Source organism: Myotis brandtii, unplaced genomic scaffold, assembly GCF_000412655.1.
Source record: "Myotis brandtii unplaced genomic scaffold, ASM41265v1 scaffold160, whole genome shotgun sequence".
NCBI lineage: Eukaryota > Metazoa > Chordata > Mammalia > Chiroptera > Vespertilionidae > Myotis > Myotis brandtii.
Window position 1 is genome coordinate 1,204,537 of NW_005355833.1, and position 454 is coordinate 1,204,990.

Genomic DNA, 454 nt, shown 5'->3' on the forward strand with positions numbered 1-454 from the left:
GCGCCCTCCCCAGCCATGTCGTCCATCCTGCCCTTCACCCCCCCGATCGTGAAGCGCCTGCTGGGCTGGAAGAAGGGCGAGCAGAACGGGCAGGAGGAGAAGTGGTGCGAGAAGGCGGTCAAGAGTTTGGTCAAGAAGCTCAAGAAGACGGGGCAGCTGGACGAGCTGGAGAAGGCCATCACCACGCAGAACGTCAACACCAAGTGCATCACCATCCCCAGGTGGGGGCCCGGGCGCCCGCGTGTGCGTGTGCGTGTGCGTGTGTGTGTGTGTGTGTGTGTGTGTAGGTGGGAGCGCGGGCGGAAAGGGGACCCCAAACAAAACCTCCCCGGGTTTGCAAAGATTCAAGCCTGGGCCTTCCACGCGGCACTCTCACTTTCAGACCTCACGTTCACTTTTCACCTCCCGGAAAGGGGGTGCTGCTCGAATGGGCCGCCCCCACTCCAGGAAGCTG

At 62.8% G+C, this 454-nt stretch overlaps 1 protein-coding gene across 2 annotated transcripts in view; it reads left to right on the forward strand.

Annotated features, from left to right (window-relative positions):
- The first annotated feature begins 6 nt into the window (after positions 1-6).
- SMAD3 (SMAD family member 3) overlaps positions 7-454 on the forward strand; it is a 116,753-nt gene continuing 116,305 nt past the window's right edge. For both annotated transcript variants that reach the window (XR_001361275.1, XM_005862078.1), the window contains exon 1: positions 7-221. Coding sequence is in view for 1 of the 2 variants with exons in the window: in XM_005862078.1 (XP_005862140.1) it covers positions 16-221 (206 nt within the window). In the remaining variant the exon portion in view is untranslated. The remainder of the gene's footprint in view (positions 222-454) is intronic.